The 21,579-nt window shown below is 41.3% G+C and overlaps 1 protein-coding gene across 3 annotated transcripts in view; it reads left to right on the top strand.

Annotated features, from left to right (window-relative positions):
- Positions 1–21,579, top strand: part of MYO16 (myosin XVI) — a 394,275-nt gene that overhangs the window by 157,077 nt on the left and 215,619 nt on the right. For all 3 annotated transcript variants that reach the window (XM_054050575.1, XM_054050567.1, XM_009560753.2), the window contains exons 6-7: positions 16,821–16,945; positions 21,071–21,196. In XM_054050575.1, the coding sequence (XP_053906550.1) occupies positions 16,821–16,945; positions 21,071–21,196 (251 nt within the window). The remainder of the gene's footprint in view (positions 1–16,820; positions 16,946–21,070; positions 21,197–21,579) is intronic.

The following is a 21,579-nucleotide window of genomic DNA, read 5'->3' on the forward strand; positions in this document are numbered from 1 at the left end:
TATCTAAATCAAGTGTCTGTTACTCACTCCATACCAAACCCTCCTTAGAGAGAAGACATGCTTCAAAGTTATTCATCTATAACAGGTTATCTGAACCATGATTTGAACCGCATGCTTCCTTCCAAGTGCTTTGAAGGAAGCCCGGAATGGCCAGCTGAGATGCAGAAGTCTGCCCTAGATGGGATTTATTTTAAGGTTATATGTAAATTTACAGGTTTATACGTAGGTGCCTATATACTAGCTTTGGTGCCTTAATTCCTATTACCATTAGAGGAGTTTGAGGAAATACAGTCACTAGAGAACAGAGGGATTATTGATTTGATCTACGACTGCCTGAAAGGAGGTTGTAACGAGATGGGTTTTGGTCTCTTCTCCTAAGTGATAGGCAATAGGACCAGAGGAAACGGCCTCAAGTTGCACCAGAGGAGGTTCAGATTAGACATCAGGAAAACTTTCCTCCATGAAAGGTCTCTCAGGTACTGGTAGAGGCTGCACAGGGAGGTGGTTGAGCTCCCCTCCCTGGAGGTATTTAAAAGATGAGTAGATGAGGTGCTCAGAGATTTGGTTTAGTAGTGGACAGGTATGGTTGGACTCCACGATTTCAAAGTTCTTTTCCAATTTAGCAATTCTATGATCAGGCACTAGGAAAACACTGGTAAACACTGTTAAATCGGTTCTTCACAAATGCACCATCGGCTTACCATGTAACTAGTGTTTTTGGTTTGCTATGAAAAGGAAGTTATGATATTTAAGGACTTTGAAAGCTGCAACATCCTGCAATGACAAGATCAAATGGGAAAAGCTCTGGTTACCCACCCATGTTGGGTTACATGTTGGGTTGGAGATTCTACAATCTCTCTGAACTCCCATTCCAGTTCAGAGCCATCTTCAGATCATGCTTTTTTCTTATTTTCAGCTACACCTGTAGCCTCTTGTCCTTTCATTATTTACCTCCAAGAAGTGCCTCCCTCCAGAGATTAAATGAAAATATTAGAAAGAGTATAATGAGATTTTTTTTCCCACTGTTTGTCCTGTTTTATTCTGAACTTGGTTGATTGTTGGAATCATTGAGAAAATCCAATTGGCACCTTCTGTAACCTATATTTAGGTTAATGTCAGCTTTACATTTTAGGGCAAAGCTTTTGTTTTATTAATGCCATTTTTAAAATATCAAACTTTAAATGGCTGCTAGCATGTACTCTTTGATTTTAGAGGGAGAATTTTGTACTGTAGAAGCGTGTCAGTGAAACTCTGATTATAGTGTATGACTCTTGTTCCTCTTATCCCTTTAGGCTGCTTTAAATGTTTAATGCTCTGAAGAACGCCACATTTTTTTTCCTTCCTTTCTTGGTATTTAGTTGCATAGTGGATTAGATGACTTGGATATAAACTACGCATCAGTGACAGATATTTCTTGGTTCTATGTTTTACAAGTGACAGGAGGTGACTCTTTCTTTGTGTAATTCATTTCCAAAGAAAAGAGGTGCTCCTTTTTGTCCTCTAAGATTTCAAACTTCAGTTTTCAGTACAATAACTGTGCATTCCAAGATTATCAGCCTTGTTATTTAGTCTGAGAAAACAGTATCTGGATATTTAATTCATTTATTTTTAAGAGCTGTCTAAATATCCTACACATCAGAAAGCAAAGCTGCCTGGCAGAGAATGACCTGGGGGTGCTGGTTGACAGCTGGCTGAATGTGAGCCAACAGTGACCCAAGTGACTAGGAAGGCTGATGGCATCTTGGCTTGTGTCAGAAAGTGTGTGGCCAGCAGGAGCAGGGAAGAGATTGTGCCCCTGGACTCAGCGTTGGTGAGACTGCACCTTAAATCCTGTGTTCAGTTTTGGGTCCCTCACTCCGAGAAGGACACTGAGAGGCCGTAGTGTGTCCAGAGAAGGGCAGTGAAGCTGGTGAAGAGGCTGGAGAACAAAGGTAATAAGAGATGGCCAAGGGACCTGGGTTTGTTTAGCCTGGAGAAATGGAGGCTGAAGGGAGACCTTATCACTGGCTTCAACTGCCTGAAAGGAGGTTGTAGCGAGGTGGGTGTTGGTCTCTTCTTCGCCAAGTGACAGGCAATAGGACGAGAGGAAATAGCCCGAAGTTGCACCAGGAGAGGTTCAGATTAGACATCAGGAACGATTTCTTCACTGAAAGAGTTCTCAGTCACTGTCAGAGGCTGCCCAGGAAGGTGGCTGAGTCACCATCCCTGGACAAGTCGATGAGGTGCTCAGGGATCTGGTTTAGTAGTGGACAGGTACAGTTGGACTTGATGATCTCCAACAGCTCCACAACTGCCAACACCTTGACAATAAGTCTTGTCATGCATTTCTCAACAATTTGGCACTTTTTATGAGAATAACATCAAAACCACAAATCATAGATATTTTTCATCAGTTTTGATTGTTGTGAATAGAGGAGGAGAATCCCCTCCCTTAACCTGCTGGCCACTTGTCTGAAGTCTTGATTTTTGCTTACAAATTTTCTGTAAATAATATTAATACAGTAGGTTGAGAGGAAAAAAAAGTTGACCAAAACCAAACAGCCTCAGGATTGTTCAAAGATTTTTCATTCTGAATCTTGCTGTTCGAGGACCACCTACCCATAAGATTGTCACAAACAAATCTGTCTATTTTCTGTGGAGAGCTTGATTAATTGGTGATAGGAGTTGGTAAGGTTGCAGGTAAGAACAGGAAACCAAATAACATCTTGCAGTAGGTTCCTTCAAGTCCTAAAAATTGATGCACTTATTAAAAATGACACAGTGAAAATGTCCTAGTTGAGAATACTTATCTGTCTTCCTTTGGTCTTTGTATTTTCTAATATAAGCTTGAATAAGCTACCTTAATTTTATGTTTCCTAACTCTTGGGAAACTCTTTGAAGTCTTAGACTTCTCGGTATTTATGGGTTTCCAGCATGCGAATCTGTGGGCGTTTAAAAGTGAGTTAAAGAAAAAAGTCCGTCATGTGGAAACATTTGTTTACCCATATGTTTCTATCAAAGGAAAAACTTTTAAACTCACTGTGCAGATTTTTGGCACTTGAATTAACATTTGAAGTTATAGTCAGTAGTTTATGATCTCCTTTGTAACTGATGCTAGAAAGAAAACAGACATCTCCTAGACTAAGGCGAGGTTGGATGGGGCCTTATGCAGCCTGATCTAGTGGGACGTGTTCCTGCCCATCACAGGGGGTTGGAACTGGATGACCTTTGAAGTCCCTTCCAACCCAAACTATTCCATGATTCTAATGGGCTTTGCAAAGGTTTCGAAAAAGATCGTGAAGAACATCAGAAACTGGGGATGTCTTTTAGTATCCTTTCAAAGAACTTAGGAATGAATAAATATAATTCTGTTACCATCAGAAATAAAATATCTTTTATTTATGGAATTCCTAAAACTGTAACATTTAGCAAGTTAGAAAAAAAATAATAATCAGGGCCCAGAATGCACCCACAGGTCCTGTAACCTCTTTCCCCATTACCAAGGACTTGGCTGCCTGTGCTCAAAGCCAGCTCTGATATGGTGCATCCGTATAACCTGGGAGCAGTTGGCTGAGAAAGGAGCTAAGTAGTGAAATTGAGCTGGGAGAAGCGTTGTCATTGTCTTTCACCCATCCTTTGGCTCTGGAGCCACATTTAGGCTCAGATCCTTGCCTTTGGTCCTTGCTTGAGGCATGCCTATGCCCAGCCATGATCCTTGCTGATCCTGACCCTTAACCACTCACTTGACTTCCTGGCTTCACCTTCACCTGTCTTCACCTGGCGTCCTGATAGGACAAGGGGAAATAGCTTTTAATTGGAGGGGGAAAGATATAGATTAGACATTAGGAAGAGATTCTTGTGATTGTGCCAATTGGTTAAAACAAATTAGAACACTTATTTTTGTTTTCATGCAAGTTTAGAAGAGACAGAGTTCATTTAGCTTATTTTAGGGGCAAGGATCATCAACATCCTTATAATAGAAGAAAAAGGGGAAAAAAAAGTCATGTTTCACTGGACTGGGAGAATTGTTACTGTGATGGCTACATGAGGGGGAGAAGGGTATTTAATTCCTGGTGTTTTTCTTAAACAGTGAGAAGCAATACTTGTTTAGCCTGGAGAAAAGGAGGCTGAGGGGAGACCTTATCACTGTCTACAACTGCCTGAAAGGAGGTTGTAGCGAGTTGGCTGTTGGTCTCTTCTCCGAAGTGACAGGTGATAGCATGAAAGGAAATGGCCTCAAGTTGCACCAGGTCAGGTTCAGCTTGGACATCAGGAAAAGTTTCTTCCCCAAAAGGTTTCTCGGCATTGGCAGAGGCTGCCTAGGGAGGTGGCTCAGTCCCCATCCCTGGAGGGATTTGAAAGCTAGGTAGATGAGGTGCTTAGGGACATGTTTTAATAGTGGACAGGTATGGTTGGGCTTGATGATCTCAAAGGTCTTTCCAACCAAGTGATTCTATGTTTCTATGATTCTATATGTGCATTTAGTAACTTTTAGGTTGTGCTCCTGCCTGTCATCAGCCCCAATACTCATCACCAAATACTGTGCCCTGAAAGGTCACTACTGTTTTAACTGTTCCTTCTACAACTCATCTCCTGCGGAATTGGTGAGCATGTAGCTCTTGTTCTAATTTAGCAGGATATTTGGAGCATATTTCTGCATCCTATGCCTTTCTTTTGACTTTCTTTCTTTCAAAATGTGAATCCGTTCCCATAGTACATGCCAGTTTGCTTTTCTTCCTCTATCTGTTCATGCTGGCTGTTTTCCCGTTTCAGCTGAATATCTAAACCACATTTCCCCTTTGAAAAGCAATGTGAAGGTCATTCTTTGGTTTGGGCAACAAGAGTTACTTGCTTGAGTATGAGTAACACTTTGTTGTTCCATCTAAATTCATGAAAAGTGTCAGTTTCTGGGGAGGGAGAGCAGAATCTCCAGAATTACAAACTTCATTCAGAGAAGGCAGCTACTGACCAGGTCTCCTTATCTGAGCCTCAGAGAATGATGCACGTGCACAGCTGGTGACCACCAGAGAAGCCTTCTTTCACTCTGAAGCTTAGCAGTTCCAGAGTTCTTGGAAATCAAAACTCAGCAATTCTAAGATTGCAATTATTTTTTTCCTGTTTTCATTCTTCTTTTCTGTAAAGGCAGAGGAAGGGAATCTCTGTTCTTTCTGCAGTGTTTTCAAATCTCCTTGACTGTCAAACACAGGACCTGACTTGCCAGGCTCTTTACTGCTGCTATTTTTTAGTGAAATGTGTCTCATTCCATTATACAACTATTAGTTCAAAACCAGTAAGACATAGAAACATAGATTGTTTTGGGTTGTAAGGGACCTTAAAGACCATCCAGTTCCAACCACCCATGCTGTGGGCAGAGACACCTTCCAGGCTGCCCAAGGCCCCATCCAACATGGCCTTGAACGCTTCCTTGGAGGGGGCAACTACAACTTCCCTGGGCAGCCTGGGCCAGTGTCTCACCACCCTCACTGTAAACAATTTATTCCTAATGTCTAATCTAAATCTTACCGCTTCCAATTTAAAGCCATTCCCCCTCATCTTATCACTTCATACTCTTGTAAAAAGTCCCTCCCCAGCTTTCTTGGAGGCCCCTTTCAAGTACTGGAAAGCCACATAAGGTCTCTCCACAGCCTTCTCTTCTCCAGGCTGAACAGCCCAAACTCTCTCAGCCTGTCCTCGTAGCAGGAGTGCTCCTCTGGACCCATTCCAACAATTCCATATCCTTCTTCTGTTGGGGATTCCAGAAGTGGATGCTGTACTCTAGGTGGGTCACACGAGAGCAGACTAGAGGGGCATAATCACCTCCCTCGCCCTGTTGGCCACACTTCATTTGATGCAGCCCAGGATACGGTTGGCCTTCTGGGCTGCAAGTGCACATTGCTGGCTCATGTCGAGTTTCTCATCGATCAGCATCCCCAAGTCCTTCTCTGCAGGTCGGCTCTCAAGCTGTTTTGAGCATGACCTGTGCCTTTTGTTGCTGTGTAGCATTATACATGCATTTTCTCTGAGCTGATGAGTGTAATTGTATTTGTGATAGAACGTATATAGCAAGTGATGCAACTGAACTCTATTCTTGATTCCTCCTCCAGCCTTGGCAAAGCTAATCTTTCAACAGCCAAGTCTTTTGGGATCCCATTCAGAATGCACCAAGATTCTCTAAAATGCACTTTACTAGGTATAAGGGTAAATAGTTCCCTGTTAGTGAGAGAATATACAGATAAGTTAATTCTCTGACCATGCTGAGCGTAAGTCAGTAGTAAATTGCTAGAAAAGGCTGAGTGGACTCAATTGGCCTCTGCCCTCAGCCTGGAGCCATTACTGTGATGAACACGAAGCATGATGAACCAAACAACTTGACAATAACTGTGTTTGACTTTCAAACTATTTGACTTTCTTCCAGGGGAATGTCAGAATCTGGTATTCCTAATTTGTGGATTCTGAACTTCCATTTTTGTGTGTTTGGGGTATTATTCACGCAAGAAGACTTCCTACATTAATTTGTACCTCTTGCATCTTTCCTTGAAAAACAAAACTCATTCTACCTGTACTGGAGAAATCAAGAAGTAAAAAAAAAAATGACATAAATTCTGTCAGTAGAACTTAAAAATTAACTTCTTCATCGCAAGTAAACTTAGAAATATATTTTTCAGCTTTAATGTTTCTTGCCTGTGTCATGGTCCACTCATAAGCGGACGCATGGTGGTTCTTTTCAGCTATGATGTCAGAGTACAAAAAGAAAGCAATGCGATAATTCAACAAGTCAAGGGAGTTAAATTTCAATCCAAACAGGAACTTTATTAATTGTGCCCGTAAGGCAGCTTGCGATAGAAAGAGAGAGAGAGTAAGGAAAAGGATGGGGAGAAACAGGAAGGAAAAGGGGTTTATAGCTACCACCATGGGTCCACAGACGTCTCTGGGGGTCCCGGTGCAGAAGGCGTTCCTCTGCCTCTGTCTTCGATCAATGTGATCTCACGGTGGTGAAGATCTTCAAAGTTCAACTGTTTTGGAGCTGTCTTTTATGCTAGTCCATGCACCTGATTCCTCCTTGCGACCTGCCTTTGCTCCACCTCAGTCCTGTGGAGATATGCCAAACTGCACCTGGCAGGTCACACATGCCAAGAGAGGAGTGTCTGAGGCGTGGTCGGCTTTGGAGGCAGGTCTCCTCCCCTTGCACATGCGCTCCTCCTGTCGACGGTGGTCGATTTGGGGTCCCCGATGCAGGCTAGTAGTCCTCATCACCTTGAACTTTGGATGAACTTCTCTTTGTGCATGCTCTGTTGGGTTATGGGTCAATGGTAAGTCCCATCGTTAATTTTCCTGTCTCGCTTCACAATAGTGGTCTTGTTTCATGGATCTTTCACAATAGTAGGGGCTTATGAGACAGGTACACATCACTCATCCTGTACCAGCTTTGGCAGGTACAGCAGCTTTGGCTGTTATCGTAATGCCTGCACCTGTGGTTTAGCACCTGATGGGAAATGTTGAGACAGAAATCAATCCTTTGACCGACCTTTACACCACCTGGTGTCTCAACATTTGTCTTCAGGATCACTTGTCTTCGTGATAAGTTGTTGGCGGAACCACGTGGTAGTAAAAGAGAGAGAGAGGGAAGAAGAGAGAGAGGCAAAAGGGAAGGAAAAAGGGGAGAAAAGATTTTTACATTACTCTTTTCAACGCGGCCCACCTAATATCCATAGATTTGGGGGTGTCAGTACTGGATATGACGCTCAAGGGCTTGCATGTATTGAATGCGGATGACAAAAGTCTAATTTGCTTTATCATTTGCCGGTTAAAAATGTACAATATTACAGACAGAGTGATACTGATTAGGGAAAAGATTAGGAGAACGACAATAAGGTGACACAGGATGCCTGTAGCGATAGGCAACCACCCAAAAACTGTATCCCACCAATTATGTTCTCCATCTCTTTTCACTCTTTTCATGATTTGTTGTAGTTTGTCCACGCTATGGCGAATTGTTATCAGAGTTTTTTGTCCGTTTTTCTTGATGTCCTCTAATATTTAATATAGTCTCAATGCTGTACTAACTCCTTCGTATGAATTACGTTCATTCCGATAGATACGGGCATTAACTTATGAATCAGTGTGAGGTTAGATTTCAGAATTTGTTGGGAAGTGACTGGAGCTGAGTAAGAGAAGTCATATCCTGTGATTTCAGTAAAATTACAAACACAAAAATTCATGTGATTACTGGTATAAGCTATTACATTTCCTACTGTGATATTATTACAAACAGTTCTTAAGCATATACAACCTTTGCCAATAGAGATTATTACAGTTTTAGGGTTAACCTCGGGACGAACTTCAAAATGGCAAACTTTTTGGCCAGTGTCTAGGCAAAAATCTTGTGTTCTGATGGTGTTACTTTCACAGATAATTCCTAGTTCTTCCTGCACAATGCAGGATTCCAGGTCCACCATTTGCCATTTATCGTTCACCTTTTGGGCCCATGCTCTATGCCCAAAAGGATATAGTCCCATTGTGGTTCACGCCTAATGCGAAAACAGGATAAATCAAAGATACTGAGGCATTGTGAATGGTTAACACATAAGCCGTGACAGTGTTATTAACAGGATCATAGGTAAAATTTAGCAACTTCCACCACTATTGGAGGTCCTTTTCAAAATTGTTAGCACTATCCCAAATTATTTTCTGGATTTCTGTAGGAAAAATGCCTTTTCACCTTCTGTAAGGATTGACGTGGCCACTGATTGCATCCAAAATTGAATCTGGATGCAACTGAGAGCCAAAGAGATATTACTTTGGGCCACACTGAGTGTGTCCAGAATTAGTTCATGATCTTTTACATTCACTTTTTCCCATTTTGTTAATATGTTGGATGACAACCACTGATGCGTTCCCAAAGCCAAAAGGGAAGATTGTAAAGGCTGTTGCATTTTTACCAAATCAAAAGTTGTAGCAGCCAATTTGTTCAATAATACCTCTGAATCAATGCTATTTAGAACCCCCAGTTAGGTCTCTCGGTATTCGTCTACGAGAAGATCTACGTAACCAGGTGGTCCATCCCTCATAAGAGGTGCGTAAAAGGGAGAACAGGCAGGTTGAATTTCTGAAACATTATTTTGCATCAGCAATTCAACCCTTTTGAGAGACCATTCTGGTTTAAATAACATTTGTTGTTGACCGATGTTCCCAATTACAAATGGTCCAACCTCATAAATCCTTGGTTGAAGTGTTAAATTGGGAGGAATTGTAGGTATTAAAACTTCTATTATTAATTCCCCCCAATATCTGGTGTTACATTTTCCACACATGACCTTATGAAAAAAATTTTACTGTGGTAAAATTTAACCAACAGTCCAAATTTTGGGTTCTGCATGGTAAAATAAGGTCATGTGGTCGGATAACATAGCTGTTTGCTGGCTCAACAAGGGATTCAGTCATTAACTGGCATCTTATAAAAATGTCATCACCTTGAGTAACAACAAAAGAAAAACCAAACAAAAAACCCACCAACTGTTTACTTATTGTTTATAACAAGGGAAATACCTCTGCCTTGGTGTGTGAGTATTGCAACAAGTTTTGGTTTAGTTACAACATTCATTTTGAATTTCTGAGTTAAATCTGATAATGTTGGTCGAGATTTTGGGTCAGCTCTCCAATTGCACACTGCAGAGAAAGAATTAACCATAGTAAAATTGAGCCAGCAATCAGCCTGCTCTTTCTTACAGGATTTGGTAACCTCTACATTAATGTCACGCGGGTTCTCTGAAGTATTATTGCCAGTAAATTTCTGGCGGCAACACAAGATAAAAGTATCTTGTCTAATACATTTCCAGTCCTTAGTAGGACATATTTCTCCCGTAATGCCAGGGTGAATTTTGGATGCCATTTTGAAATCTAAAAAATTGCCAGAAACTGTAATAGAAGAGGCCTTTTCGTATTGAAAACCAGGTTCCACTTTTCTACATCCCACCTGAATTTTTTCATCAATGGTTCCTGGTAGGGTTCTAACCCACTCATTCCTATCCCAGACCCACTCAGATGAATGGTAAACTTTGTCATCATGCATTACAACTACAGCCAAGTTTGAATGGCTGTCTTTGGGATAGTTTCCGCGAAGGCTAGAATATCCTATGAGGGCTTGAGACCAAGGCCATTCCATATTATTTTGGTTACAGGTAGGAGATGTAATGCAGAAAAGTATGAACAATCCAATCAAAATTTTATAGGCCATTTTCAAATTTAAGTCGTCAATTTTTATTCGTGTTTCTTCTAAAAAAATTCTGAAAGTCCCACGGGGTTCTCCTGCAAAAAACAAAAAGGAAAACTTGCCCTTTTCAGGCAAAAAGAAATTAAAATGATGGAACAATCCAGCAGGTATTAATCCTGTGTTCCTTTTCCAGAGCATTGGTGGCTATCCATGCATATTTGCACTTCCCACAGTAGGGAGTTCCACCAGAACTGGTTGTCCTGAGAAATAAGATGATAAAAAAGATGTCTTTGACGTCTATTGTTGCCATAATTGGATGAGCCTTTTCTTGAATAGATGTTATCAGTTCTGCTAAATTTGGGACTGTGGCACTCAGAGGGTCGGTATTAGCATTTGGCCTTGGAAAACCCACTATAAGTCGCCACTTTCTGTTAGGCTTTTTCTCTGGTCATACAGGGGAGTTGAAAGGAGAATGAGTATTTATCACAACTCCCTTTTCTTCCATTTCCTACATAATGGGTTTGATACCTTCCTTAGCTCCCAAGGGAAGGGGTTACTGCTTGACATTAGTGACCTTTTAAACGTTAGTTGTGGAGCTTCTTGCAACAATCTGATGTGCAGTTGGGGTATCCCAAAAGACCAGAGCAGTCCTTTTGTATCCTCCCACTGTTTTCCCTTAAGGGCATCTATCCTTAACAAGTTAAAAGGAATATTACCAATCACCATTACAATAGCAATCGAGCTCTCTTCCCCCAGCAAGGTTAATATTACCAGAGCGACATTTGTGATCTCTGTTGCTCCCAAAGCATTTAGCACAGATAAATTTTGCCTTAAGGGAGGAACTCCACACCTCTTAGCAACCTCCTCAGTCAGGGTAGAAATCTGTGCACCTGTATTGATTAAAAAGGTCACTGCTGCATGCTTAGGTCCCGCAATAGCTGTGATCAACACATTTCCCTTTTCTGTTTTAGTGAGCTGCTGGATATAAATCCATTCTCCATTTCCCTACCCACCACTAGGAAATGGAGATTCTAGTTTACCTGCTCTGGGGAAAAAGTTTGCTTTGATGTCTTGTCTGCACTGTCAACAAAAGGGGGGCTGAAGCCGTGACGGATGCACTTCCTTTCACAGAAGAAAAGAAATGTGCTTTTAGCACAGGCCACTGGGTTACCAGTTTGGTCAATTTATCTGAAGGTAAACCATCCATTAAATCCTTAGGAATTCCTTTTTTTAAGCCCTAAACACCACCAATTCAGTTGTGCCCAAATGAATTTAGGTTGTTACTGTTCTTCGGCAACACCTAAAGTTTTGCTGGCATGGGGAGTGCTTTTTTAACTCCTACATGTTGGACGCCCCTTGCTCTTTCTTCCAGAGGCTTCACAAGACAGTGTTTTCTACTGTAATCAATTAATTCTTGTGCCACCTCTCTCCACGTCCAGCCTTTAGGTCTAGGGTGAGGTCTATTACCTAGTGCGGGTGGTATTGAAAAGTAGGAGGAATTTGCGTAAGAGTCTGTGACGGTACTGCCTGTATTTCTGCTGTTATCACCTCTGTGCATAAAACCCTCCAACCTCTCCACAGGACCCATTGACGCTATGGTTCTCTGGAAACTTATCCCCATGTCTTTAACTGACTCGGGGAGTCCCCTTATCAAGGGAGTCGTAATTTCAGTGTTATCAGGCAACATCATTTGTGATTCACATCCGGGGATTAATTTTTTCTCATGTATCATTTGTAGGCAAGAAGCTTTGTGTACACTTTCTAGTAATTGATCAGCTGCGCCTGTTATTGCCGAAGGGTCTCCCCTATCCAGAGGGTTTAACCTTCCAGCCCAGTAAGCAACACGCTAAGTTAAGGACCATGGGGCCCAGCGATCGCCTGTTATTAAGAAAACTCCGTGGCCCCAATAACCCTTGGCCTCCTTTTCACTCAATTGAATTTGGTCACCCTCAGTTAAAGACACACACCACACATATTCTGTTTCAGATTCTTTGATAAGACACTCATATTCCTTTTTCAACGTTGCCAGTTCAGTGTCAGAATAGGGCGTTTCCTTTGTGGTTATATGGGGGTCTGTATCTTCATCATTAAGATAAGAAAATTCAGTTTTGATTAAGGGTCTTGAGTGACAGGGACTTTTATCAAGTTTTCCCATCTTTTCCAATTCCTCTTGTGGATACATTGGGTTAATTTGACGTATAACCTTTACCTCAGATACTGATACTATATCCTGTGAACTAGTGTTCTGCGAATTAGTGGTACTGATAATGTGATTTACTTCAAGAGCAATCCTTAATGAATGGTTTTCTTCTTCCTTGTGCTCTAATTCCTTTTCCAAATTGGAAATCGTTACTTGACGACAGTGCACCAGGTTTCCTCAGGATTCTATGATTTTTTCTTCGTCACTACGCTGCCTAAGACTGTCTCTAATAGCTGCGACCAAGCTGGCACCCAAAACAGAGCAGGTTATTGCCCTGTTTTTTTCCTGGTAGTAGAAGCTTAACCTTAGCCTCATTCTGCAGTAGAGAAGTTTGGTCCATTATACTCCGCAAATTTTTCCGTTTCTCTCGAGCCCAATATTCCCCAATAGGAGAGGGTCAAGCAGCATGTTTATCCAAAAATGCAAAACCAAAATCTTTATCATTAATCAACTGAGAATCTCTATTCTCCTGTTTTTCAGTCATCATTTTTACTATCCTGACTCAGAAACAAAACAATCTCATAACAATCTCAGAAACAAGAGCAAAAAACAACTCAAATCCACTTGAGAAAGTTAGATACCTGCCGACAGCCACTCACACCCTTTCTCAAGTGTCACTAAAATAAAATCCACTTGAGAAAGTTAGATAACTGCCAACGGCCACTCTTACCCTTTCCCAAGTATCACTAAAATAAAAATTCACTCCGCTTTTTTGCACTCTAAGTTCTGATAGCTGGAATCCCAATAGAGTCCTCTAAAAAAAAAAATGATTTTGGAGGGCTTTTTACCCCTCTGACTCTTATCAGGATCCTGTCCGTGATGCCAATTTATGTCACTGTCCACTTGCAAGCGGACGCGTTATTGTTCTCTTCGGCTATGATCTCGGAGTGCAAAAAGAAAGCAATGCAATAATTCAACAAGTCAAGGGAGTTAAATTTCAATCCAAACAGGAACTCTATTAATTGTACCTGTAAGGCAGCTTGCTATAGAAAGAGAATAAGGACAAGGATGGGGAGAAACGGGAAGGAAAAAGAGGTTTATAGCTACCACCACAGGTCCACAGACGTCTCTGGGGGTCCCAGTGCAGAAGGCGTTCTTCTGCCTCTGTCTTCGATCAATGTGATCTCACAGTGGGGAAAGATCTTCAAAGTTCAACTGTTTTGGAGCTGTCTTTTATGCTAGTCCATGCACCTGATTCCTCCTTGTGACCTGCCTTTGCTCCACCTCAGTCCTGTGGAGATATGCCAAACTGCACCTGGCAGGTCACACATGCCAAGAGAGGAGTGTCTGAGGCGTGGTTGGCTTTGGAGGCAGGTCTCCTTCCCTTGCGCATGCGCTCCTCCTGGCGATGGTGGTCAACTTGGGGTCCCCGATGCAGGCTAGTAGTCATCATCACCTTGAACTTTGGATGAACTTCTCCTTGCGCATGCTCTGTTGGGGTATGGGTCTGTTGTAAGTCCCATCGTTAATTTTCCTGTCTCGCTTCACAATAGTGGTCTTGCTTCATGGATCTTTCACAATAGTAGGGTCTTATGAGACAGGTACACATCATTCGTCCTGTACCAGCTTTGGCAGGTACAGCAGCTTTGGCTGTTATCGTAATGCCTGCACCTGTGGTTTAGCACCTGATGGGAAATGTTGAGACAGAAATTAATCCTTTAACCGACCCTTATACCTGACAACATTAGGAAGAGCTTAGTCATAACCAGTCAAGTTTTGTTTCAGCTGCTCATTCTGTCTATGTAATGTGCGTAAAAAGTACAGCGAATGCTACAAATGAGAGCTAATTTGAGGTGGAAATAGCCCTTCACGTCACATAGTGTTTTGGAAATTTAAACTGACACATTTGAGAGAGTTGGGTCACTGGCAAAAGGACGTTAAAATATCAATTTACTGTTGCAAAAAGCAGGAAATAGGCAGAAACAGGAAGCAATAAGAGGTTTAATTGATACCATATGGCATCAGCAAACTGTAAATATCATCAGTTTTAAGTCATTACAGTGAAATGTGATGCAGGCATAAAAATGTCAGTTCTGACAAAATAAATACATTGATTGTTAGGAGATACTCAAGACATCCTTTGAAATCCGCTCTGTGTTCCAATATAGCAACTGCCAGGCAATTGGATGTTAGACATGCTTGGTGGTTATCTAATTTAAGCTATCAATATCATATATATGTATATCATAGAATAGTTTGGATTGGAAGAGACCCTAAAGATCATTCAGTACCAGCCCCCCTGCCGTGGGCACGGACACCTCCCACTAGATCAGGCTGCTCAAGGCCCCATCTAACCTGGCCTTGAACATCTCCAGGGATGGGGCAGCCACAACCTCCCTGGGCAACGTCTTTCAGTGTCACACCACATTCATAATGAAGAATTACTTCCTAACGTCTAATCTAAATCTTCCCCCTTCCAATTTAAAGCCATTGCCATTTGTCCTATCACTCCATGCCCTATAAATGAATTTTTAAGCAAAAATATTTAAGTCAAACACATATTATTTAAATTATTATTTTAATAATATTATTATTTAGTGTTTAATAGTATTAAATTAATATTTTTATTATTTAAATTAGATTTATTAATTTTTAAGCTTACTGACAGATGTGGAAGAGAACCAAGAAGTTCTTTCTTTGTGTGCGTTTTGTTATGTCATGGGCAAGGCATAGAGGACGGATTTTTGTACTTTAATTACAGTTTTTATATATGGATATAAGTGACCACATGAAGCTAGGAGCAGAAGAGTCAAAGCCTGAATTTTGGTTAGAAATTCCAATCAAGCCACAGCCAATTGCTAATTTAAGCACTTAGCAAATTTTTTTGTACCCTCTGTTTCTAATTTTAAATCTCTGCACACTGGAGGCCGTGCTTTGTTCTGGTTATAGACTGCCTTCCTTATCTTCCTTTTAAAGCTGCACTTAGACAACTGTTTCTTTAAGTAGCTGTGCTGACACAAGCAGTCCCGCACCCTTCATTCCTTTCATCCTCTCCCATTTGTTCTTGTCTGCATGAAACCATGTTTTCTCTTGGTTTATAGGGCCTTGCAATGATCTCGGTTCAGTTGAAGAACTAATCTGAATTAAAAATAGCCCAGGGAGATACAAAATTGTCGAGTTTTAAAGTCACTTGCTTCATTTCAAAATCTCTTAAGCAGTTTAGCTGACAGATTTGAGGGACTGGTCTGGACACTGTGATCTATACACAGGACAGAAAGAATGCAGCCCAAGATAATTTTAATTAAACAAGAGCCAGACACTTGAGTGGTTTCCTTAGTGTTTAATTCTTTTCCCTTTCACAGCTATTTTCACAATCCCAGTGGATTCAATGATATTATAGAATCATAAAATAGAGTTGGAAAGGACCTTAAAGCCCATCCAGTTCCAACCCCCTGACAGGGAGACCTCCAACTAGATTAGGCTGCCCAAGGCCCCATCCAACATGGCCTTGAACACTTGGAGGGATGGGGCAGCCACAACTTCCCTGGGCAACCTGTGCCAGTGCCTCACCACTCTCATTGTGAAGAAATTCCTTTTTATGTCTAGTTTAAACTTGCCCCTCTCCAGTTTATAGCCATTGCCCCTCATCCTATCACTTCAAGCCTTTGTAAAACATCGCTCCTCAGCTTTCTTGTAGGCACCCTGAAGGTTCTATCGCAACTGCTTCACCTACAACTGCACTTGCCAGTCAGTGGGAGATCAGTCCTGTTCATTTGTTATCGCTGACTGATGTTGAATAATCGACTGATAAATAAAGATATGAGTAAACTTGTTGGTAGGTATAAGTAAGTAGGAGATCAGTCCTGTTTATTTGTTGTTGCTGACTGGCATTAAATCATCCATATAGCAACTGATAAATAAATATATGATTAAACTTTTTGTTATATATTAGTAGGAGATCAGCCTATAAGAAAGCTGAGGAGGGACTTTTTACAAGGACATGGAGTGATAGGACAAAGGGGTATGGCTTTAAATTGGAAGGGGGAAGACTTAGATTAGACATTAGAAATTCTTCGTTATGAATGTGATGCAACACTGAAAGAGGTTGCCCAGGGAAGTTGTGGCTGCCCCATCCCTGGAGGTGTTCAAGGCCAGGTTGGATGGGGCCTTCAGCAGCCTGATCTAGCGGGAGGTGTCCCTGCCCATGGCAGGGGGGTGGAACTGGATGATTTTTAAGGTCCCTTCCAGCTATTCCACAATTCTATGATTATATGATTCGTTATTGCTTACTGAGGTTAAATCACTTGTGTAGTGACTGATAAATAAAGATACGAGCAAACATGTTGGTAGATAGAAGTCAGAAAACATTCTATAAATATACACTAAAGTCTAATTAAGTGTTGATTAAACTTTTGCAAACTGAGAATCATATATCTGTTTTTTATTGATTAATGAAATAGCACAAGGCTTCAACCTTTTCTTTGTTTCCAGGTGTAGAGCTGAATTCGTTGCGCCAAATGAAGATACAGAGACCTGTGACAATGCTTACAGATGTCCGACAGCTCATATCAAGTGGAGGAAGCGTGAATCAGAAGAATGATGAAGGAGTTACCTTGGTGAGTGAGAATATATAATCGCCACCCTGTGAATGTGCACGTACTGTAACTGCGTATTAATGAGACTGTTTGCAAGGCAATTCTCTATGAAGTGGAATGAGGTTATGCAAGATTTTGGTTCTCATCTGGTCCTTTGAAAATAAGTGTCAATGCTATGCATAGTATAGATTTTAAAGTAGGTTAGTGTGACATCTGTGTCTTAATAAGAACTTTCTTACTCTTAGCCACTGAGTATGCAACAAAAAAATTGAAGCACAAAATAAATAGAGTTTAGAACTGCAGCAGATACTTGTGGTCTTACACATTGTGTATAAGAGAGGGCCTGAAATTTCACTCCGTGATTCCTGGCTTAGGCTCATATCTTCTTGCTGAGCCAGGCTAAAACACTGTTTCATATAGCTGTCCCATCTTGATTCGGTGTAATGAAGCATCCACGATATCACTGGATGAGTGGTCCTTCTCCTCAATTTAACATTATTTGTAGTCACTGGGTTTCATTTTACTTTTCTTCTGCTAATAGATCTCCTATCCCTTCGTGGGGTTTTTTTTTTCCACAATCACTACTTCTTCAGCTGTTGAATACTTCTAAAATTGATGTAATACAATTACTTTAAAATTAATGCATTTTTCCCAGGCACCATGCCTGTAGAACGTTTTCTGCATAAAAAAATCCACTCAACAATAAATGGTCGTGAGTCTGGATCAATGGGCCAAGATCAACAGTAGGAGGTTCAACAAGGCCAAGTGCACTTGGGACAAAACAACCCCATGCAGTACTCCAGGCTTGGGGAAGAGTGTCTGGAAAGCTGCCTGGCAGAGAAGGACCTGGGAATATTGGTTGACAGCCAGCTCATATAAGCCAGCAGTGGCCCGAATGGCCAAGAAAGCCAATGGCATCTTGGTCTGTATCAGAAACAGCATGGCCAGCAGGACTAAGGAAGTGATTGTGCCCCTGGACTCGGTGCTGGTAAAGCCACACCTTGAATCCTGTGTTCAGTTTTGGGCCTCTCAGTCCCAGAAGGACATTGAGTGGATGGAGCACGTCCAGAGAAAGGCAATGAAGCTGCTGAATGGGCTGGAGAACAAACCCTGTGAGGAGCAGCTGAGGGAACTGAGGCCTAGAGAAAAGGAGGCTGAAGGGAGACCTTATCACTGTCTACCAACTGCCTGAAAGCAGCTTGTAGGGAGATGGCTGTTGGTCTCTTCTCTCAAGTGACAGGTGATAGGACAAGAGGAAATCATCTCAAGTAGTTGCACTGAGGGAGTTTCAGATTAGACATCAGTGTCATTAGTGTTTAATTCTATATTTTAATATCTGTGGAATGTTTAAGTTATAACTGAAAAAGTGTCCAGGCTTTTATCTGGGATTGTTGAATCGAGCCCCTGGCTCTGTCTCTACAGTAAGCTAAGACTTTTGGGTTGGCCACCCAGCTAAGGCAGTGAACTGTAGTTAAAAACAGGAGGGAAACGGGAGAAGTGGGAAGAAACAACCAACTTCTTTAATTTGTAAAATCATTCAAATGACTTCCAGTTTTCAGATGCATTTAAACTAAGCTGCTAAATCACAATAAAATTCACAGTTGTTTCTATTGTTTTATACTCTCTACTTTACAATCATAGGATTGTTTGGTTGAAAAGGACCTTTGAGATCATTGAGACCATCCATATCTGTCCACTAGAAAGCTGTATCTGTCAGCTCTTCATCTACCTGTCTTTTAAATCACTTCAGGGTTGGGGCCTCAACCACCTCCCTCAGCAGTCTCTGCCAGTGCCTTTCAGTGAAGAAATTTTCCCTGATGTCTAATCTGAACTTCTCCACTGCAACTTGAGGCCATTTCCTCTTGTCCTTTCACCTGTTGCTTGGGAGAAGAGACCAACACCTAGCTCTCGCCAACCTTCTTTCAGGCACCTGTAGACAGTCTCTCAGCCTCCTCTTCTCCAGGCAGAACAACCCCAGGTCCCTCAGCTGCATCCCCTAACCCTTGTTCTCCAGCCCCTTCACCAGCTTCATTGCCCTTCTCTGGACACATTCCAGGACCTCAGTGTCTTTCTTGTAGCGAGGAGCCCAAATCTGAGCACAGTATTCGAGGTGTAGTCTAGATCGGCTTAGTTAAACCGAGTCATGATCTGAGTCATGATCTTACCTGACTATCACTGCATGAAACCTTTCCTGTAGTTAGATGGAATAGTTGAAATGTGTGTCTGAAACGTGATTAAGACTATGGAAAATGCTAGGAGGAAACCATTATGTGAAGTTTGTTGTTTTGTTGTTTGCTTGGTAGGACGTTGGCAAAGGCAACATTTTTTTCCTGAATAGTTTTTATGTTGAACTTTGATTTTTTTGAGCTTCTTTCATAGCCTTGCAATAAGAAACTACAGAGTGGATCGTTTTGCTTTGGTTTCCAGTTTCTATTATGTAAAACTTTTGCCAAATAAGCTGGTGGGAAATCCAATATTTGTTAAACTGTTCTGTTTCTATTCATGGGTGTGGAGTCAGCCAGTCTGTGACAGCTGTATGTGTATCAAAGTGCTCTGGTTTTGTTGCTCCACATCTATTTGTACAGAGAACACAGTAACTGTTTTAGTTGTAAGTAGAAAATGAGATTTGTTTTCTCTTCATAAAAATATATCTGTGTGTAAGTTGAGATGAATGCAGAAAAACTCCAATGCTATAAATACATAAATGCATATGTTCTCATAGATTCATAGAACAAATATATGTGCACAAACACATAATGATGTGTGGCACAATTACATTTCCTTCTAAATTCTCCTGTAATTATTTTTCATTTGAAGGTTTTCACTTATAAAATGTTTTCTTTGTCCTGTGAGCTTTTAAAGTACTTTAAAACAGCATTTGTCAAATTTATGTCTGAATAGGAAATGTAATATCTTCTGTTAAAAAAGCTGAAGCTATGTCAAATTACAGGAAAATTTTGACACTATTGAACATTTCATATCAGACCATTTCTAGCCTATAACATTTATGGTCCCGAGTTAAGATTAGACATCAGGAAGCATTTCGTCAGCATACTGATTGGTAGGCACTGGCAGAGGTGGTTGAGGAAGGTGGTTGAGTCCACATCCCTGAAGGTGTTTAAAAGATGAGTAGATGAGGTGCTCAGGGATCTAGTTTAGTAGTGGACAGGGATGGTTGGACTCAATGATCTCAAAGGTGTTTTCCAACCAAAGGATTCTATGATTCTATAGCATACAGAATTAGTATCCTGCCCCAGGGCAAGAGTATACTTCCCTCTTTTCAGAGCAAGATATTTGATGAGCTCTAATGTGTTTGTTCCCTCAGCAAACATGTTTGTAGAGAAAACATTATGCATAATCTGAACCAGAAATAGCAAATAAGGAGAATAATATCCTGCACTATACTTCTGGTATCTCCGATGCTTATAGTGACTTTGGAACTACATAGTTCATAGAATCATAGAATGGTTTGGGTTGGATGGAACCTTAAAGATCATCCAGTTCCAAACCTCCTGCCATGGGCAGGGACACCTCGCACCACTCCAGGCTGCACAAAGCCCATCCAACCTGGCCTTCAACACTTCCAGGGAGGGGGCACCCACATCTTTCCAGGGCAACCTGGACCAGTGTCTCACCACCCTCATTGCAAAGAATTACTTCCTAATGTCTAATCTAAATCTTCCCTCTTCCAATTTAAAGATATCCCTCCTTGTCCTATCACTGCATGCCCTTGGAAAAAGTCCCTCCGCAGCTTTCTTGGAGGCCCCCTTCTGGTACTGGAAGGTTGCTCTAAGGTCTCCTTGGAGCCGTCTCTTCACCAGGCTGAACAAGCCAAACTCTCCCAGCCCTCAGATCCTCTTTGTAGCCCTCCTCTGGATCTGATCCAACAGCTCTGTAAAAAGTATGTAATGAAACTAGGTGGTTTAAGTAGTTCTTGATAAGGTAACATTCTTTTTGGCAGATTTGGTCTATAAATGCTAAGAAAGAGTCTGTAGTATCTTTCTGCTCTGTTGTTATCACATGTATATTTTATATTTGTCATTATCATGATTTAGCCAGTTTGGTCTGTGGAGCAGACAAGATACACAGTAGGTGTCACAGGTTTTTATGAGTTCTTTGAGCTATTAAGATGCTTTTATATTGCAGCTGCACGTGGCCTGCGCTAATGGATACAGGAATGTCGCATCTCTGATATTGGATCATGGGGCTGATCTCAATGCAGTGGATAATCAGTACTGGACGCCTCTACATTTAGCTGCAAAGTATGGACAGGTAAAGCATGATTTTTTACCTGCTTATGTTTTTTTCGTGGTAGTCTTCTGTTGCAATAACAAATACTTTCAAGTCAGGGAGACTATTCTCATTTTAAGGTGAAAAGCCTACACGATTCTGTACTGTTGGTGGCATCAATAAACATTGAAAAGCTATCAGCTCCGTACAGCTCATTAAAATCCATTTACCTTCACCAGTAGCTTGTCTCCAGCAAAAAAGAAATTTGCACTAAAATTCACAAGGGAGCCAAATAAATACTTTTGTCTGTAATTTTATTATATTCTGATGACAGACTCTTAGTTTTAGCTAATTTGTTTATTTCTATGAATGTTCATGATCCACTTAACACGGCAGTCACATTCAAAGTTTTTCTAGTCACTGAC

This window comes from Cuculus canorus, chromosome 1, assembly GCF_017976375.1.
Source record: "Cuculus canorus isolate bCucCan1 chromosome 1, bCucCan1.pri, whole genome shotgun sequence".
In the NCBI taxonomy this organism is placed as follows: Eukaryota; Metazoa; Chordata; class Aves; order Cuculiformes; family Cuculidae; genus Cuculus; species Cuculus canorus.